Source organism: Anabrus simplex, chromosome 10 (assembly GCF_040414725.1).
Source record: "Anabrus simplex isolate iqAnaSimp1 chromosome 10, ASM4041472v1, whole genome shotgun sequence".
In the NCBI taxonomy this organism is placed as follows: domain Eukaryota; kingdom Metazoa; phylum Arthropoda; class Insecta; order Orthoptera; family Tettigoniidae; genus Anabrus; species Anabrus simplex.
The window spans coordinates 51,574,840-51,594,180 of NC_090274.1; the positions used below are offsets into that span (position 1 = coordinate 51,574,840).

The window sequence follows — 19,341 nt, forward strand, 5'->3', positions numbered from 1 at the left end:
CTTGAGTTCAATTTCTGATACTGCCAGAAACTGAAAACTAGCAGGAGTGTAAAAAAGGACATGCAGCTCACCTCCATTGGGATGTATCTCAAAAGAGTTGAGCCATCCAGAAGAATATGAGGACATGAATTTACTTACTCATGATTAAACATAAATTTGTCATTATTTTCCAGCATGTATGCTAACAATAAGTAAGGTTCTGTTAAAACTTAATTTGCCAACAACCATTTTGATTCACAAAGGAAAGACATGTAAACATGCCTCCATATCTGCATAGATAAGAGCCTTGGAATGAGCAGGTTAGAGTGTTATCCAGAAATTAGGTTGAGGCAGATGTTGAAGAAAGTAGAAGAGAAGAAAAAGGGAAAGGAAAGGTGGTAGTGTTTCACGTTCATCCAACAATGTAAAGCAAGCTGGTATCAGCACCAAAATAGTTGGGGATGTGTGGGATCTGGAAAATGCAGCACGGGTGCAGTTTAAGGAAGCAGAGATTGTTATCAATGGAATACTGTGTAGGAGGGATACTCACTGGAAGGTGATTGGGGATTTAAATAAGACTATGGAGTGGGTATGTAAGAAACTGGGAGTGAGATTTCTAGATCCTAATGGGTGGATATGAGATAGGAAACTGTGCAATGATGGCCTTCACTTAAACTGCAGTGGTATGTTTAATTTAGGAAATTTGTTTAGAAGGGTTATAGGGAGGTATATTCACGGAAACATGGTGGTCTAGGAAGCAGTGATAAAGGTACAGGGATCTGAAAGTCAAGTAGGGATGACAAAAATTTTAGTGTTGAACTGTAGAAGTACTGTAAAGAAAGTAATAAAATTAAGTAATTTAATATTGTAATAGGAGTTGAATCATGGCTGAGAAATGAATGATATAATGGATGCAGAAATTTTCTCATGGAAGAGTGTGTTACAATTATTATCCTTGAAATTCTATGCCTAACTGGAGTGTGTATTGTAGAGATAGGATAGGAATGCTAGGAGGGGGAGTATTCATTCTGGTAAAAGAAGAATTTGTAAGCTATGAAAAAGTTAAAGATGACAAATATGAAATTCTAGGTGTAAGATTCATTTCTAAAGATAAAAGGAGTGTACAGACCAGGAAAAGGTAGCACTGATGCTGATTCATAATTATTTGATAAGATAATCAGCTATGTGGGAAACGACATGGAAAGGAATGTGATTGTAGTGGGAGATTTCAATTTACCAAAATAGGAGTTGGGAAGGTAATGCAAACAACAGGAAGCATGGCAATCAAATGGCAAATAAGTTCATTAATATGGGAAGGACAGCTGATTCAGAAAGTGATGGAACCAACTAGAGGGAAGAATATACTGGATATAGTGCTGCTAAAACCAGATGAGCTCTATAGAGAAACCAATGTAATAGATGGTATTAGTGATCATTAAGTTGTTTTTGTCATAGTTAAAAATGTGATAGAAATGAAGGACTTAAATATATGACTATTAGGCAGTACCATATGGCTGATAAAGCAGGCATGAGGGAGTTATCAAAAAGTAACTACGATCAATGGAAAATGATAAATAATAATGTAAACAGACTGTGGGATGGGTTTAATGCAATTGTTGAGGAATATGAAAACAGGTGTGTACCTTTAAAGGTGGTAAGGAATAGTAAAGACACACTTTATTATAACACAGAAATAAAGAGACTAAGAAGGAGGTGAAGCCTGGAAAGCAATAGAGTTAGAAATGGCTGTGGTTGTAAGGAGAAATTGAAGGAACTTACTAGGAAATTGAATCTAACAAAGAAGGCAGCTAAGGATAACATGACAGCAAGTAATAATTGACAGTCATACAAATTTTAGTGAATAATGAAGGGTATACATAGGTACTTTAAGGCAGAAGCAGGTTCCAAGACAGACATTCCAGGAATCATTAATAAACAAGGAGAATATGTATGTGAGGATCTTCAAAAGGAAGAAGTATTCAGTTAGCAGTATGTAAAGATTGTTGGTAACAAGGATAATGTCCAGATAGAGGAGGTGACTAATGCTAAAGATGTATTAAAATTTACCTATGATAACAATGACATTTACAATAAGATACAAAGGTTGAAAACTAGAAGAGTGGCTAGAATTGATAAGATTTCTGGGGATTTACTTAAGACAATGGATTGGGATTTAGTACCATATCTGAAGTACTTATTTGATTATTGTCTGCATGACGGAGCTACACCAAATGAATGGAGAGTTGCTATAGTAGCGCTTGTATACAAAGGACAGGGTGATAGATATAAAGCTAATAATTACAGGCCAGTCAGTTTGACATGCATTGCATGTAAGCTTTGGGAAAACATTCTTTCTGATTAAATTAGACATGTTGCAAAATTAATAACTGGTTCAATAGAAGGCAGCTTGGGTTTAGAAAAGCTTGTTCCACTGAAACTCAACTTGCCGGATTCCAGCAAGATACAGCAGATGTCTTGGATTCAGGAGGTCAAATGGACTGTATTGTGATTAACCTGTCTAAGGCATTTGATATGTTGGATAATGGGAGACAAATGGCAGAAATTAGTGCAATTGGACTAGACAAAAGAGTGACTGAATGGGTAGCTAGATCTCAGAGAATTAGATTAGGCAAAGCTTTATCTGACCCTGCAATAATTAAGAAGGGAATTCCTCAAGGCAGTATGATTGGAACTTCATGTTTTCTTATTTATAAATGATATGAGTAAAGAAGAGGAATCAGAGATAAGGCACTTTGCAACTGATGTTATTCTGTACAGAGTAATAAATAAGTTACAAGAGTGTGAGCAACTGAAAAATGACCTCGATAATGTTGTGAGACGGACAGCAGGCTATGGTATGGTGATAAACGGCATTAAGTCAAGTTGCGAGTTTCACAAATAGGAAAGTCCTCCCAGTTTTAATTACTGAACTGATGGGGTGAAACTTCCTTGTGGGAATCACTGTAAGGAAAGATCTTAATTGGGGTAATCACATAAATGAGACTGTAAATAAAGGGTACAGATCTCTGCACATGGTTAAGAGGATGTTTAGGGATTGTAGTAAGGATGTAAATGAGAGGGCATACTAGTCTCTGGTAAGACCACAAATAGAGTATGGTTCCAGTGTATGGGACCCTCACCAGGATAACTTGATTCAAGGACTGGAAAAAATCCAAAGAATAGCAGCTCGAATTGTTCAGGGTGATTTCCGACAAAAGAGTAGCGTTACAAAAATGTTGCAAAGTTTGGGCTGGGAAGACTTGGGAGAAAGAAGATGAGCTGCTAGTCTAAGTGGTATGTTCCAAGCTATCAGTGGAGAGATGACGTGGAATGACATTAGTAGACGAATAATTTTGAGTGATGTCTTTAAAAAAGTAGGAAAGATACAATAAAAATGATAAAGTTGGAATTCAAGAGGACAAATTGGGGCATATTTCATTTATAGGAAGGGGAATTAGGGATTGGAATAACTTACCAATGAAGATGATTAATTAATTTCCAATTTCTTTGAAATCATTCAATAAAAGGCTAGGAAAATAAGAGATAGGGAATCTGCCACCTGAGCAACTGCCTTAATTGTAGATCAAGATTGATTGATTGATTGATTGATTGATTGATTGATTGTGCATTGAAAGAGCAACTCAGTTGATATGTAACTTTTTATTTTTCTGGCAATAATATCCTTGCAAAATCTGAAGCTAATTGAAACCGATGAGTAATTGTTTTGGGATGAAATATACATAAACTCACCTGAAGCCAAATGCAAATTAAGGAACACACTTGAAATTTTCACTTTTTCAGCATTTTTCAAGCTACTCAAAATTTTGTCATCCAGAAAACTTAAGTATTTCCAGGTATAATTTAACAAGTTGAAACAGTACCTCCAAATATGATCTCCAATAAGTTTGTGCCTGATACAAAAAACATCACCAGAGGATCACTAAAAGAATTACTTCAACTTTGTAATGATAAGTTCTACAATGGCTAGAATTTTTAGTATTTGCAACAATTCTGTTTTCGTCTGGAGGTGCAGCTGCACCATGATAACCTGTGTAAGGTTTTGCACAAACAAGAAAACCCCTTGCTGTATTCTACACTGCATTTCCATGGTGATACATTATTCATACATTGAATGGAACAGAAAATGAGTCAAATTTTGGCAGAAGAGGTTTGATTAATGCTTGTTAGGCACAATAAAGACTGAGGGCCAACGTTTTTGATAAATGGAGTAAAAGACAACATGAAGGAAAAGAAGTGTTACTGTACATACACCACACCGTTGCAAATAAGTGGGCTTACCATAAATCTCTAAACTGCAGTGAATGGAGAGATGGCATTCCGATGACTGAAAATATGTCAGTTGGAAGTGCAATGCTGATGCCAGGTGAAGACTGATTTGGTGTTGCTGCAGATAGTTCTAAACTCTTGCTCATATACTGGGAACCTTGCATCACTAAAAGAATTACTTCAACTCGTCATCAAAGTGACATTTCCCAAATTGCAAATGCCACGAAGAAAAAGGGATACAACACACTTAAGGAAAAATACGGTGTCTCCAGCGAACATTGTAACGGTTGGATCAATATTGTAGGCTTAAAATCAAACTCGCCTCAAGGAAGCATCATAGAATTTACTATTAGTTATGAGATGAATGATAGCCTATCTGAAGAAGTAGATTTTAAGTAATGACTTCATTATGAGTCAATGAATAATACTATCTGAAATACATTATAATATTTAGTGTAATGATTGGCGCCAGGAGGAACATTTTCCATTTCTTTGTTTTTATGTGTAAACAGTTTTGTCAAATGTGTACATGATAGATATTATAATCGCTTTACTGTAAGGTTCTATCAAACTCCAAATATGAACCCTGTTGATTTAGCATGGAAGTTAAACATTACTTGGCCAACATTAAATACAATTGTTAGTAAAAGTTAATTGAAGATGGGAAAAGTGCTAAAAGGAAACTTAATCACCAGAGTCAGTTTCCATCATTCTAAAAAAAGTTCATACACACGTGAGTTTCAAACATGCCATTAGGATGGTGGAACTCATGTTTGAACTCAGGGAACACATTTAGCAGACAAGACGGGACTTGCAGTGATTTTACAGCATCAAATGGCTGATGATGATAATTATGATGATGATGAGGAGGAGGACGGGGATGATCTAGATCCTGAGCCGATTCCTACATTATAAAAAGTAATGTAGGCAATTGTCACAGTGAAGTTAAATGTATGAAGTTTCGAAGTTGATGATGATAAAATTACTTGACTAAAGAAGATGGGCATTACAATTCCAAAATTAAAGCCAATAAAGTCATCAACCACATACATTGTACTTCAAACAAGAGTAAAAATTGGTGTCAGGTAAGAAGTATTAATAATGTCAAAGGTCATGTATTGCAAATTTCAGGTTTTCATTATCAATTTTACCATTTATGACATTGATATCCTGGGATCCCTTCAAAAACTTACTAACTAGATTCAACAGTACACCTTTCCTGCCCATATTACTCTCTCCTCTACTTATCCTTTATCAAACTTTGATACGAACTGGACAAGTAAAATATTATACTGAAACAAAATATGCATATTCACAAATTGTAATTTATATGCTATGAAAAGCTCCTGGAGTAAGGCATTAGGTTACATTTTAATATTCACAGCCCACAAAGTAATACATTTTTAGAAATTCACTATTTTTAGCATTCATAAAGCTGGAAAGCTGAAAGGAACTCATAAAGATATAAAAAAAACACAAAGCAGCTAAAAGGGAACTGGAATCGTTGAAGCATGAGTCTATCCATGTGAAAAAGACATTATATAGATAAAATGTAGTTAATTAAAACCCATCATCCTCTCCATCCTTAGAGAAATATACCTAAATGTAATAGTCTACTTACAAAGTTAGAAGGTTCTTCCTTTATTTCTGACGACCATGCAGGCTCACATTTGACAAATGCAGTTTCCTCCATACTATCTGAGAAACAAACCTGCAAAATACAAGCCAAATGGCAATGGAAACAGCTGCAGCATTCACATTAGGGATAACCTTAGACTAATATCTTAAACACTGATTATTTCAATAATATCCTCGTATAGATATTGAGCCATTTTCCCATAAAGATTTAAATACTATGGAGCAATCAGCAGTCTAAATTGAAATACACTGTTGGAAAAAAAATATCCAAACACCATGAAATAAGAAATGTAGTATATGGAAATTTTGGCAATATATTTGTTGAGGTAACATATTTAATTGATGAAAGGTACAAGACTACAGGTTAATATCCACATGAGAAAAGCCATTACAAGTGTGCCATGTTGCTCCATTAATAACTGGTGCAATCAGCTGATTGTTGAATGCAGGCATGCAAACATGCATGCATTATGTCATGCAGGTGCCAGATGTCAGCTTGTGGGATGAAGTTCCATGCCTGTTGCACTTGGTCAGTCAATACAGAGACGGTTAATGCCGATTGTGGATGACGCTGGTGTTGTTGTCCAATGATGTCCCATACATAATCAATTAGGAACACCAACACAGATAGGTCTTATGGCGACGATGGGACAGAAAAGGCCTAGAAATGGGAAGGAAGCGGCCATGGCCTTAATTAAGGTACAGCCCTGGCATTTGCCTGGTGTGAAATTGGGAAACCACAGAAAAACCATTTTCAGGGCTACCAACAGTGGGGTTCGAACCCACTATTTCCCGGATGCGAGCTCACAGTTGCGCACCCCTAACCAGGATGTCCTTTTTAGGCCAGTGTAAAAGGTTATTAAATAGTAAAGAGTAAGGGAATACTACCAGTATAGTCTGTGATGTCACAACCTACTCAAATGGCAACTCTTTACATGAAAGTATTACGTATAAAAACAATTTCAGAATGTTGGGAAGTAAAAAAATATTATCTTAAATCAATATTTGAATTATTAAAAAAGGTGAATAAGATGACTGAATCAAGTTTAAGAAGAGCGGGAAGATGTCAACGACAGATACAGTAAGAGAAGTATGGCTTAAAAGATTTCATCAATGGTGGATTTAAAATGAGATGACCCAGGAAGATATCAGCACGGTGAACACTAGATTTGTACAGCATCAACGACCTACAGCATCATTTGTATTCAGGAGAAGCTACTGGCAACATCAAGTGAAGACTCATACAGTTGCAGGAGTAAATTAGATCAATGTTATTGAGTGCATTGTTCTGCATCTCAATGAAAATAAGAGATTTCAACTCTCAAAAGATTCCAAGTGCCTGTATAGTATAACAGAATGTAATTTTAAAGTGGAAACTTATATTGGAGTTAGTGTTTCGCATTACTTTTGGCTTTATTAGGGGAGTAATATAGGTGAAAGAAGTGTTACTCATGAAATGTTCCAAGATTGAGAAGCATGTTTTAACGTGTGGTCTTCATTTTAGAAGCCACGGAGGAGGAAATTAGTGTAAAATGAATGAGAATATTGTCATCAAGATGTGTATGATGCTATAAATATCCACAGGATAAGGACACCGAAATGAGGGGATGCAGCCTGACACCAGATCCAGGGAGCTGAATGGCAGAGTGATACTCTTTCTATATGTAGATAATTTTCTCTTTCAAGATGAAGTGTATAGTGTTTGACACATTTTCTTTTACCATGCAAGAATATCATGAAATTTACGAATGTGAAGGAGGTGCTATAATCCTCCATAAAATGGATTATGATATGAATCTATTAAGAGGAGAGTAAGTCATCTATATAAATTACTTGTTATATTTTGATTTGGGAAACCACATCTTTAAAGTGTTATCTACTTCGGGACAATAACTAAAGTATTTCAGTGAAGGACCTAGCAAATTGAGTATTTGCTGTACATGTGAATCAAATACACCATCTTAGATGATATGTAAATGGAATAATGCAATGAAGTGAAGGGATCATTTTAAAGGCAAGCTCAGGGTATATAGCATCATTGGAATCTAGTAGGTGGAATGATGTAGCCGGCCCCATGGTGTAGGGGTAGCGTACCTGCCTCTTACCCAGAGGTCCCGGGTTCGATTCCCAGCCAGGTCACTGATTTTTACCTGGACCTTAGGGCTGGTTCAAGGTCCATTCAGCCTACATGATTAGAACTGAGGAGCTATCTGACGATGAGATAGCGGCCCCGGTCTAGAAAGCCAAGAAAAACGGCCAAGAGGATTCATCATACTGACCACACGACACCTCGTAATCTGCAGGCCTTCGGGCTGAGCAGCGGTCACTTGGTAGGCCAAGGCCCTTCAAGGGCTGTAGTGCCATGGGATTTGGTTTTCTTTTAGAATGTTATGTTACTTGGATCGACAATGATGTCCTGAGAGATATATTTGTTATCATGGCAAGTTATAAAGGTTACTGTGATGTAAATTAAGTAATCCTTGGGATAGTATACTCTAATACATGGTTATAAGGAACAAAAAAGAGTTTTCATAAAATGATATAATTATGACATGAGATTATGACTACCAAGAGTCTTCGTGCACATATAATGATACAGGGTAATTGTATTTGAGGAAATATGAATAGACGGAGAGGAATATAAGACTGAATCTTCAATATATGCTACATATATGACTATGAGGTAGAATAGGAATCTGCGAGATATTTTACTAATGTTTTGCCAAGGATAGATACCAAGAACTCTGCGTTGTAGGCATCATATTCCACACTACTGTTATGTTTGAGAGCCAGTAGATCTAAGTACAATATGCATCGTACAGTAGTCATTTTCATGATATTCCAGAGGAGTCCCAGTGTACCTAGATCATCTCAAATTTGGGTGTGGCTATGGATGACATTATTTGGCAAAAGTGGGATGTTATTGTCTTATTCTAGGAGAATTATCTCTTCAAGCCAAAATATATTTTCTATATATATTCTACAGGCATGCTTTTGCATTTTCTTTCAGTATAATATGATGTTAGAGCATCTTTCTCATTCATTTTTGATTGGATTTGAGATGATTTTTTTAAGTAAATATTTTTCAGTTATGGGACCAGATATTCATATTTGGCTGCTGCAATTGTTGGTCCATAACTACGGTGATGTGGTGTTATGGTTGAAATCTCTTTCACGTTTTACTGAATTTCAATGTGTTTATATATTTGATGTACACATTTCATCTTGATTTTAAAATCCTGGAAGGAAAATTATGATAGATTATAGAACCAGACTTATGCACAATGCTGTATATTGAAATAACCTGAACAGACAATCCTACCAAACATAATGAAGTATGTTGGCCTATGTAAACAAACATGTTTTTAAGTTGACATGATGTAATCTCAGCTTAACTGAATTGAAAAGAGAAGAGATATGAGTCTTGATATTCTCAATGCAGTTTTATTTTGGTGTAAACAAATATCACACGAGGTATGTTCACTTCCTTGCATGAACCTGCTTTATTGTCACTACATCTATTCCTTAATAACACACAATTATACACAACACTACACTATTAAGGGAAATACACTGAAGCCATTTACTTTTGATTCTGTGAAGTACAGATATCAACAAGTCCACACACTCATTATTCTCATGCTATTTGCTTTACGCTGCACCGACACAGATATGTCGTACGGCGCCGATGGGATAGGAAAGGCCTAGGAATTGAAAGGAAGCGGCCATGCCCTTAATTAAGGTACAGCCCCGGCATTTGCCTGGTGTGAAAATGGGAAACCACGGGAAACCATCTTCAGGGCTGCCGACAGTGAGGCTTGAACCCACTATCTTCCGATTACTGGATACTGGCCGCACTTAAGCAACTGCAGCTATCGAGCTCGGTCACTGATTATTCACTTTGCCATCACAAGGCAAGACTGACTACCCTCTCACTCAAGTCGATTATGACAAATAAAGCTTAACTCACTCTATACCACAATCTACATTCTCTTACTGTACTGTCTCACTGACTGACTGACTCTGTCTTCACCACAGAGACCAACACTGACTCTGAGTCCAACAATAAATGACTATCGACCTGTCAGCTCGATATACTGTATATACTGTTCGGTAAACAGTCTAGAAATACTGACTTCTGGAAATGTTCTTGCAACCAAGTTGCAACACTCTAAATGGGACACGCAAGGAGCAATCGATCAACTGGTCTCTTGATTGGAGTAGAACAAACTACAATGTTTGGTTACTGTTTACAAACATACATGGACATGACTACAACATTCGTAATATAATGAATAACTTACGTAGTTATCTAGACTGTCGATGTTAAGTCCGTTGTCACCAAACACTATATTAATAATTGTATATATTTATTTTTTGTCATTACTGTTTCATGTTATCACTAATCTCTCTATCATTGACAAGTTTACGCTACGTAAACAATACTGTACATATATATAAGCTTGTTTTTAAGTGATTTGATAGAATCTGAGGATGTTCTTGTAGAACATTAGTGACAGGTTAGGCTGTGATCCACCAAAGACCACTTATAGTGACAGGTTAGGTTGTGATCCACCAAAAACACTGACAGTGACAGGTTAGTTTTTGATCCACTGAAGGCCACTGATAGTGACAGGTTAGGTTGTGATCCACCGAAAAGCACTGATTGTGACAGGTTAGGTTGTTATCCACCAAAAACCACTGGTAATGTCACGTTAGGTTTGGTTAGGTGCTACAGAATTGCTAACTGAACGGGGTGATCCACCGAAAAACAATGATAGTGACAGGTTAGGTGGTGATCCACCAAAGACCACTGATAGTAACAGGTTAGGTTGTGATCCACTGAAAAGCACTGATAGTGATAGGTTAGGTTGTTATCCACTGAAAACCACTGATAGTAATAGGTTAGGTTGTGATTCACAAAAAACCACTGGTAGTGACAGGTTAGGTTAGGTTAGGTTAGGTGCAACAGCATTGCTAATTGAGTGACTGTTGTTGGAAGTACACTTATGGTGATCACAAATGGGAAAGCAACACTATACATACAAGTATATTGCAATCACTGAGACAGGATATGAATTTATGGGTACTCACCATAAGTTGGCACAGGAGTGAACAGAAGATGGACTTCTTGTTTTTGCATAGGTGTACTTCCTCTTAAAATAATAATTACCAGTAGGGATGCAGCAGTTTTGGCTAGTTGTACTTCGTCTTAAAACAATTATCACAACTATCACAGAGCTGGACACCCGACTCGATTGTTTCTGTCTAGTAATACTTCCTCTTAGAACAATAATCACGACTATGACAGAGCTGACCACACAACTTGATAGTTTTCGCCTAGTTATAGGCCTATTTCCTCTTAAGACAGTAATCACGACTATAACATAGCTGGACACATGACTCGATTGTTTTCGTCTAGTTATCCTTCCTCTCAAAACAATAATGACAACCGTTACAGAGCTGGACGCATGATTGGTTTGTTTTCGTCTAGGTGTACTCCATCTTCAAACAGTAATGACACTGCTGGTAATGAAACTCATGATTTGAGTTTGATGTAGGTCTAATTTTGTTCCTCGTAGAAGTTAAGTTGGCAACAGAGTACAAAGAGAGACAACAGAGTCATCTTTTGGGGTAAATATTAATTACTTTGCGATGCCATCTGTGTTACTGGTAATGTACTATATCGTCGTTGTCGGGACAAAACCTCCTTCGTGATAATATTTTTGGAGATATACTGACCCGCAGCACATACATTATGAAGAGCGAGAATGCCTTGACTTTATTCACACAATATTGCACCTTAGATGACAGAACCTTACCGGCCAAAGTTCTAAGCTAAAATATTTCACATAGGAGGTTTCCTCCCGGCTGTGACGATATGTATCTATATATACATCGTTTACACCTGAAACTATCGAGTAACATGTTAGCTAAGTGGATAAGCTGATGGACTACGGAATTGAAGATCACTGCTGCCAGGAATTTATAACAGGTAAGTAAAATTAGTATAGTTTGCAAATATGGAAGTGGAATAACTACGTATAAAATAGGTTAAATGGATGCCAGTAAAGTACAGGCGGGAGTTGAAAGAAAGTGAAGAGATAGAAAATAAAAGGCGAAAATTCTTCAGTATCTTTAAGTTCTCCACACCAGAAACACCTCCTACCCAGGAGGTCCCGTAGTCATAGCTGTGCAGGCGAATTCTGGCCTTGTTCCACTATAAGAGCATGATCGAACATGAACCCATTCATTTTGAGATGTAGAACTACATTATCTTTAATCAGATATTTTCATTAACTCTTCCAACACTCTAGTGATGTTGCAGGAATGATCTCCATTGTACATGCTGTATTGGTTCTGTTAAACCGGATGCCCTTCCTGATATCAAACCTCTGTGGAGAGACGTATTCAATTATTGCATGCTTCAGTAGTGGTTGGTAGTGTGGTGTGTTGGGTGTAAATGAAGAAGTGAGAAGTGTGTATTAAGACAAACGTAGACACCCAGGCAAAAATCTCTGGCAAGAACGAAAATCAAACCCAAGTCTCTCTGAATTGAAGGGTTGTGAAGATGATTATAAAAAATGAGAAATAATCGTAAAGGAATGATCGTTTGAAGAATAAGACGTGAGGGGGTCACAAAAGAAGGAAGAACTTCCTTTACATTAGTTGCCCTAATATCACAGATGGTTATGAATTTCATGTTTTTGGTCCGTATTGAACAATATATAAGTAATAATAATAATAATAATAACTTAAATGTTTCCACCTTTTCAATACAATATATTCACAAGATTACAAAATTATACGGTACTAGTTTCGACCCATCTAGGGGTCATCATCAGCCGTATTGGAGCAAAGTACGGCTGATGATGACCCCTAGATGGGTCGAAACTAGTACCGTATAATTTTGTAATCTTGTGAATATATTGTATTGAAAAGGTGGAAACATTTAAGTTATTATTATTATTATTATTACTAATATCACAGAGTCCTAAAAAAAACTAAATGTGAAGTCCTACAATATTGAAAGCTCATAAAACTGATCGACAATAACATTACATTACATTGGCACTGTTGTGATGTGATTTGTCTCTTGTGCTCCCACTCATCTCTGATCGATGGGATTTCTGCTGCATTCTGAATAAAACAGTATGACTGAATATACACGGAAAGTAGCCAGGGAGTTAGATAACTTTGCAAATGCTATTTGATTGTCTCGTCAATGACGGACACTAGAGCTAGCAACAGCAAGGAAAACTGTAAAGATGACTATCAAAATGACAAAACATAATGAAGGGAGGAAAAAGGACATTGGATGCCCTAATATCACAGTCAAAAGAAAACTAGATGCGAAGGCCTACAATATCGGAACCTAATACTTGGCTTTCTTTTATACTGGAAGAAATAGATCCAATCAAGATCAGCAATAATACAAAACAATATGAAACTGCAAAAGGCCACAGTGAGCAAGAAAGCGAGTACGTCACAACAAGCCACTGACAGGGAGAGGCATGTTCACTTATGCACCTCAGAATCTGGGGAATAGCATGAGGGGTGGACAAAAAATATAATCATACACATGCTAAGTAATTACCACATCAACAACACGTACTACAGCTATTACATTATTATTATTATTATTATTATTATTATTATTATTATTATTATTATTATTATTATTATTATTATTATGTGAAGTCCTACAATATTGGAAGCTCATAAAACTGATCGACAATAACATTACATTACATTGGCCACTGTTGTGATGTGATTTGTCTCTTATAATAATAATAATAATAATAATAATAATAATAATAATAATAATAATAATAATAATAATAATAATAACCACAATAAAGTAGGCCTTGGGAAAAGCCCAGTGGAGGTCTCACGAGTTGGCCTCCTTAGGCGCCCTGCGCGTCTGTGAGGATGAGTCCCTACCTATAGGACGATATATTTTGTTGAAGATGATAAATAGCTGGTCCCCGAGCCAGAAGGATTAATCAATTGAGGTTTATCTATGGCGTTACTATTTCACCTTGGCACAACCCAGAGCGCTATAGCAGACACGTTAGCCACCATACAGTTTACTTTCTATCTGGTTGAGGATAATATAGCTCTTTGCCAGGTTTAAACAGCAAACGTACACGAGCACAGGTGCCCCATTGCCTGGTAAGCTGCTCCGCAAGTACACAATACCATGACGCCCAGTTCAAAGCAAAAACCTTTCTTTTCTTTCAGAAAAATTGGCTAAAAGGAATATACTTTTAGCATGTTTCTAAAATGATAAATGCTTCAAGCTATGCACGGCAGTGGTAAAGAAGTAGGAGACTGGAAATAATAATAATAATAATAATAATAATAATAATAATAATAATAATAATAATAATAATAATAATAATAATAATCATAATAATCATAATAATAATAATAATAATAATAATAATACATTGAAAATTACTCACATGTGATCAGCTTTCCATTTAGATATTTTCAGTTCCTGAAATATACGATTTATGGTAATTTCATGGGTAATATTGGTATTAATTACTCATGAAGTAGGTGGATATATTTATCATAGCCATCTTTGTTTGCAGGTGTGTTATGGTTGTTGTTGTTATTGTTGGTGATGATGATTTTTGGGCTTTATATCGAAGTAATTTCACCCAGTCTACAATCCCTTAATTGCTGAGTAACACTGATACAAATGAACACTTCAATCCATGAATAGTCGTCATTATGAAGGGACTCACACCACTATATGCCACTATGTCACTGTCACTGATTCCTCCAAAAATATGAACCACCCCAATGGAATCAGAAGTATTTGAATACGATCCAATAGACACCACAGAGAATTTTATAACACAATATTTGCTTCATCCAAAAACGTATTTAGAACTTTAATTATATCAGCAGAAGGATTACATAGCAAACAAGAAACACTGGTTGGAAAAACCTGCTTAAGTCGCATTAGACTACTAATAAGCTTTCCACGAGGAGCCACATAATAGACCTGGGAACGGAGCAGTTGCTCCTATGATTGCAATCGGTAGTGCGAGTGCAGCGCTCCCTCCGGTATTCTCCGTTAGTAAACTGTTGCATCCGCCTCTGTGGTGTAGTGGTTAGTGTGATTAGCTGCCACCGCCGGAAGCCCGGATTCGATTCCCGGCTCTGCCACGAAATTTGAAAAGTGGTACGAGGGCTGGAACGGGGTCCACTCAGCCTTGGGAGGGCAACTGAGTAGAGGTGGATTTGATTCCAACCTCGGCCATCCTGGAAGTGGTTTTTCGTGGTTTCCCACTTCTCCTCCAGGCAAATGCCGGGATGGTACCTAACTTAAAGTCATGGCCGCTTCCTTCCCTCTTCCTTGTCTATCCCTTTCAATTTTCCCATCCCCCCGCAAGGCCCCTGTTCAGCATAGCAGGTGAGGCTACCTGGGCGAGGTACTCAACATCCTCCCCAGTTGTAGCTCCGACCCGAAGTCTCACGCTCCAGGACACTACCCTTGAGGTGGTAGAGGTGGGATCCCTCGCTGAGTCTGAGGGAAAACCCAACCCTGGAGGGGTAAACATATTAAGAAAGAAAGAAGATAAATACCCGAAATAGAAACGGAAAACTAATATGAAATTGCTAACTGCTTTGAGCCACCACGTAGTTTTGTCCTGGTCTACAGAGAATTCGTGAAATTATAGTGTAATTTTGCTCTTTTTTCTTGTTCGAAATACAAAAAGGCACACAGCGATACATATTCCCATATTTCCAAACACAGTTAAAGAAAAGCAAATCACTACACCATTAAAAGAATGAATTAGCGCATAAATTAAAATTCTTGTTTAGGACGAAGTTACAGCAAGAAAACACTTTGAGCCACTCATTACATTTGTTCTTGTTTGCAGAAAATTTCTGCACGAAGTACATAAAGCGCACAATAATGTCACAAATTCCAAGAGTTGTAAACACAATTTTAAAAATATAATCACCACACTACACAATAAAAAATTAAACACACTAGCGCATAACTATCAGCTCAAATTATCAAGCCAACAAGCACTTTATTGCGAACACATTGGCAACAATTACAACAGCAAAATAACATAAATAAAAATGGAAATGCGGCAATTTGTGGTATTCATCTTCCTGTCAGTGAGTAGTAGGCCAGCGCTCCAGCGGCATTATGGTGAAACTTTCCAATTACAGCTTTTTGCTGGGCTCCACAAGCGATTATCAAGGCCGGTATAAGGAGCACAGTGAGGGATCCAGTCGGCCGTGGTTACAAATTAGGCTAATGCGTTGACAAATGCAATGGTAGTGAGTTTGAAGTTGTAGGTATGATAATAAAAATGGTATGTGAAGCAATTGGGACAGAAGATGAATCTGAGGGAAATTGAAATACAATATATTGCACCTGACAGGAAATGTTCATTCAGGTTTCACCTCCTTTTAAAACATTAGGCATACCTGGACAAAAAAATAATTATCAGTTTTAATCCTCCTGTTAATTCTGTTTCTGGCTACGTGCCTCTACATAATTACATAATATTCCAACTAATGTCACTTTATCTTCCAATCCTATTCCGGGAAAAATAGTTTATATCATTTGTGTGTCCGAGAGGCAGTATGATTTGCTATCTATGTATTTTCATCCGATGGATCCCAAAAATGAAATAAATTGGGGATTCAGAGTGAATTCCTGTGTTCTCTGCATTACTAAGAAAATGAGAGTTCCATCAGGTCGAGCAATTTGACATTATGCACCATACTGGATGCTTCTTAATGTATCATTCTACTGAGGGGTTCCTGCATGTAATGAGGTGATCTCATTGTATAATTTAGAATAACTATAGTGTATTTTCCCTTTTTTTTTTAAATTTGAAACTGATACCTTAAGCGGTTTTTACAGAAAAAATTATTTAGTTAAGGTACTCCACAACTATACCTGACAAGCAAATGATTACTCTGGGTTTTGTCAGACAGTGAGTCAAAGATAGTCTGTGGGAAAGGGTTAAAGAGGGATAAACATCTACATTGCCAGAAATAATGACTGTTGCTATAAATCTACAATTTATGGAAGGAATTTCCAAATAAAGCAACTTTCATTAACAATGGCAGCTTATGTCCTACAGTTAATTCCCTAATTATGACGAATCATATTTGTCCTTTGTATGGCTCAGGTTTAAGTCCTGCCCATGAGTTACATGTACATTTACATTTTAGGCATGCTCTACAATCAAATAAAATGAAATTGAAATTATACTAAAACAGAATAGACAAGTCCCTACAAGTTAGCAGCTTATGTATTAACCAGCCGCTTAACTTCAAGATAAAACTAGAATTTCAATCTGAAGCTAGAAGACGATTTCAGGAATTTCACTGTCAGCATCCATCTTTCAGTTATGATAATTTTATCAGCAAAATTCCTAGTTTTCTCACATTTCAGTGTGAATCTAACTCTAAATTAGAGGGTCTGAAACACGCTGCCACTTGTTACTACTGAATGAGGACACACTGCGAACAGACCACAACTATAAATCTTAGACCTTATGTAACCTTCAAAGATTTTCCAACACACAAAGATAAAGAAACTAAGGTAGATGAAAGTATCACATTGCTTAGTATAATTTTTGTAAGAATTTGGAGAATAGTGATTCATTCAGTGCAGATAACCTGAAAAAGTCTCAAGTGGCACTAAGTGAAATATAGGACAGTTTTTGGAATATATTTGGCTGAACTAATGAAAAGTCACACAAGATATTGTAGCTAATGATGTTAAGGAAAATATATCTGAGATTTCTGGAATAAATCTCAGAAAGCAATGAAAAGCATGTTTTGGACACTCAGAGAGCTCCAAATTTATCACAATATAGGTTTATTCATTCATATTATGATGTAACTCACCATATACTAGAGAAATTTAGAGAAGGTAAAAACAGTTTTAATTTACAAGGTGAAAGAATAGATAAATAACTATCCTGCCAGCATTTTATAACAATTTATTTTGTAATCAGGAAGATAACAGAATAGTTCAACATCTCCAATTAAAAGTTCAATTAGAACTAAATATGAATCCGCATGGATTTGTTCCTTTCAACAGAATTTCATAAAATCAAGATAAAATTCTTGTTGCCATTGAAATGCAAAATCTACTAATAAAGATTATGTAGCTTTCTAAGATGCATTTGATGAAATAGGTCATTTACACACAGAAAACAATTTTATTCCACAAGTATGATATAAACTTAAAAGTCAGCTGTTATATACATATCTCCTTTAAGAACGTTCACTACCAGCTCCTCAGCGGATGCTTTAAACCTCCAGTCCAGCATTTGTAAATAATAATATAAAATTTGACAGAAAAAAGCAGTCTCCACACGGCGAGACGAACCCACGACCATCAAATTACTACTCCAAGCTCTTACTGCTATGCCAACTACTGCTCGGCATGTGCACTAATGTAAGTGGCGTGAGCCGCGTCACCATTTTTATTTTTATTTTTAATTTTATTTTCTATACGCTTGGCCATCTGGAGTTCCCACTTTGGGTACTTTCATTTCTAACCAAGCCCTACATGTTCTATACATATGAGTGAAATCAGTGGTGATGAGTAGCGAATGTCCCCTTGCAAGACTATCCACAAATTTAGGTCTAAATTCAAAACATTTACATTGTGCAACCTTACACACCTTAACTCAGATACCATCCCGCGCATAGGCAGCTTTCAAATGCCTTAAGGCATCCATGGGAGTGAATGTGTTAACCCTAGATTACTAAGCTCTTCTATCAAGTACGCTATCACTAAACATTCGTCTACGAGACTACGAAAAAAACATTCTATAACTCTTACAATTACTTTATTTAAAACTTAATAACTAACCCAGAACGTAATACATTCTATGTACATACAGATATTTTCTATTTTCCACAAACTCGTGTCATTTCAACACTCAGCACATGTTGTTGATCGGTGGTCACCTCACATGGCTCGATAGCAAACAGTACAACAAAACCGTGTCATCCTTCATAGCTTCAAGGGATAAAATGCACATATTTTCTTTTTGCCAAGTTCTGCTTGATCTGGCCTGTGTACCATATGATTCTCATTGAGAATCTTCCAGATCATACCATGTAATGACCGCTGCAAATTCGGTTGCGTAAGGCGGAGCTGGATGTGAGGTCTAATCAGGTCACCGCTAAACTGCTGTGCAAATGCCCTTATCGAGATACCTTTTCTCCCTTTCGGAGGATGTTGTGGCAGAACAAAATATATCCATTCATTAACAACATATTTACCATAATAAATAATATACACAGAGCCCAGTGATGTGTTATTCTACTGCAGTACATGCTGCAACACATTTGTACAAAAGAGTCTGTTGCACCATTTGTTTCATTATAAAATGCAATTGCTGCAGGTTTACCACTACTATCTCTTAT

General features: G+C 36.7%; 1 protein-coding gene across 6 annotated transcripts in view; it reads right to left on the reverse strand.

Annotated features, from left to right (window-relative positions):
• LOC136881988 (zinc finger protein interacting with ribonucleoprotein K) overlaps window positions 1-19,341 on the reverse strand; it is a 97,424-nt gene that overhangs the window by 21,945 nt on the left and 56,138 nt on the right. The window contains exons 1-2 of one of the 6 annotated variants that reach the window (XM_067154464.2): window positions 13,849-14,072; window positions 5,888-5,977 (exon numbers count right to left, since the gene is read on the reverse strand). The exons of 3 other annotated variants lie outside the window; for them this stretch is intronic. In XM_067154464.2, the coding sequence (XP_067010565.2) occupies window positions 5,888-5,959 (72 nt within the window). In that variant the 5' untranslated portion in view covers window positions 5,960-5,977; window positions 13,849-14,072. Of the gene's footprint in view, window positions 1-5,887; window positions 5,978-10,998; window positions 11,473-13,848; window positions 14,073-19,341 lie in introns of those variants that run through there. 2 more of the 6 variants (XM_068229509.1, XM_068229511.1) reach the window with 2 other exon arrangements.